At 43.2% G+C, this 2,235-nt stretch overlaps 1 protein-coding gene across 1 annotated transcript; it reads left to right on the forward strand.

Annotated features, from left to right (window-relative positions):
- The first annotated feature begins 747 nt into the window (after window positions 1-747).
- On the forward strand, window positions 748-1,955 carry LOC107090771 (BTB/POZ domain-containing protein KCTD12-like). The gene has a single exon (XM_015384340.1). The coding sequence runs from the start codon at window positions 832-834 to the stop codon at window positions 1,618-1,620; it is 789 nt and encodes a 262-aa protein (XP_015239826.1). The 5' UTR covers window positions 748-831; the 3' UTR covers window positions 1,621-1,955.
- The last annotated feature ends 280 nt before the right edge of the window (window positions 1,956-2,235 follow it).

Consider the following 2,235-nt stretch of genomic DNA (forward strand, 5'->3'; position numbering starts at 1 on the left):
ATATATATAAATATATATTCTACAATTATATCTTAAAATCAAGCTTTATATCAGCTAAAAGTGAAATAAAAGTGTCGCACAATAATGACAAACAGAAGGTTGCCAATTATTTTCCCAGAATACCATAGTTCTTACCCCATAGTTTGCACTTTTAATATGTTTTCACACATTCTATGACAAAAATACAACTATTTCACTTTCTGTTGCTGTTTTACCCCATTAATATCTAAATCATTATGAAATACGTCACTATCCACAGGATCAGAGAATGTTATCCTGTATCGAACTATGTTAGGAATAGCCCTACAAGATTTTTTTTTAATTACTGAAAGTTATGTTTTATATCTTGAGTCACTTTATTTATATTATGAAAAATTACAGACCTGAAAATGGATCAAGGGATGCATATGAGAGTGCTTTGCTATTCTGCAATGCAATAAAGACATGTTAATGATTAACAGGCGTGAAAGTTTACCCTATGAATATGTTTGAAATTTAAATCAGCTGCTGTTGTTAAATGATTCGAGATAATGGACTCATACCTCTTCTGTTCTTGGAAAATATATTACCTTTCAATGTGTTTGCTAATTCAGATAACAATACAGAGGAGCAGTCTCTGCTTGGCGTCACACCTATGGGAGCAGAGGATTACAGCCAGCAGGGGCCCTGAACGCACCACGTTTCCACTGAACAGTTAATGTCTCTTCTGGCCGTTCCTTTCCTTCTCCTCCCACACACCCAACCACTATAAACATTACTGTACACTGAGGATCCTCCCCAGATATTCGTCCTAAGGTCAGCAGCAGGGACCCGGCAGAGAAGGAGACAGAGATGGCACAAAGTTCAACTTTCCCTGATGTGGTGGAGCTCAACGTGGGTGGTCAGGTGTATGTGACCCGCTTTGAAACTCTCACGGCGGTCCCCAAATCTCTACTCTGGGCTAAGTTCACCCAGAACTCCCCAGCAGACCTTCCTAAAGACAGTAAAGGCCGCTTCTTCTTCGACAGAGACGGCTTTCTGTTCCGCTACATCCTGGACTATTTACGGGACTCTGAGCTTTTCCTGCCGGAGTTTTTTAAAGAGAGAAAGAGGCTGCAGAGGGAGGCGGACTTCTTCCAGCTGCCGGAGCTCTCCCGGCGGTTGGCGGCGGCCAGTAAAGACAGCTCCTCTGCGGAGGACAGCGGAGACCCGGAGGAGGCTGAGCTCACCAGCCCGGTCACCTCCTCCTCTTCCTCGGATAGACCTCTGCGCTCCCCGGGTGGGAACTCCGGCTACATCACCATCGGGTACAGAGGCACCTACACCATCGGCAGAGACATCCAGGCGGACGCTAAATTCCGCAGGGTGGCCAGGATAACCGTGTGCGGGAAGATTTCTCTGGCTAAGGAGGTGTTCGGGGAAACCCTGAATGAGAGCCGTGACCCGGACAGACCGCCGGACAAATACACCGCCCGCTACTACCTGAAGTATAACTTTCTGGAGCAGGCGTTTGACCGGCTGGCCGAGGCGGGCTTCCACATGGTGGCCTGCAGCTCCACCGGGACCTGCTCCTACGGCAGCAATGACCCGTCCGAAGACAAACTGTGGACCAGCTACACTGAGTACGTCTTCAGCAGATGAGCTGCTGGACTCGCACCACCAGCAGCTTTTGTTATAATTACTAAAAAGTAAATCAGCTTTGCCTTTAGATTCAGCTCATAACCTGCGGGTAGGGTCAGCTGCTGCAAGAAACTTCAGTCTCTCCACTCATGGGCGGTTCTAGACAGGGGCCAACGGGGGCCAGTGCCCATACCTGAAGATATAATACATAAAAGAAATTCCAATGATAAGAACAGACATGGTTACTGATAGGTCCTTTGGATTTATTTCATTTTTTTTCTTTACAAATTATGTTTTACTAATTATTTAAAAACAATAAGGTGATAGCTTCAGTGGTATTGAGATAGGGTCGCAGTTTTCATCTGCTAAATGTTGTTTTTAACAAATTTTTACAGCTGATTTTATCAGTTTTTCTTGAGTTCTAATTCAGATTTTATAGAAAATGTTAATTGAAACTTAAATTAAGTGAAAGATATGTAAAATTCCTCAATTATGAATGTATATTGACCTCATAAGAAATATAATTTTAATTAAACCTAATTGAACAGAAATTTCACTTCATGCAGCTATATTTATATATTTGAATCCCTTGCCCTTGTTTTTTATTTCGTGCTTTTCTGTGCCCCCATGAAAACA

This window comes from Cyprinodon variegatus, unplaced genomic scaffold, assembly GCF_000732505.1.
Source record: "Cyprinodon variegatus isolate N-32 unplaced genomic scaffold, C_variegatus-1.0 Scaffold15, whole genome shotgun sequence".
NCBI lineage: Eukaryota > Metazoa > Chordata > Actinopteri > Cyprinodontiformes > Cyprinodontidae > Cyprinodon > Cyprinodon variegatus.

What these genes read in the sequence shown, in the direction of transcription:
- LOC107090771 (XM_015384340.1), top strand. Translation starts at nt 832, where the DNA reads ATGGCACAAAGTTCAACTTTCCCTGATGTGGTGGAGCTCAACGTGGGT.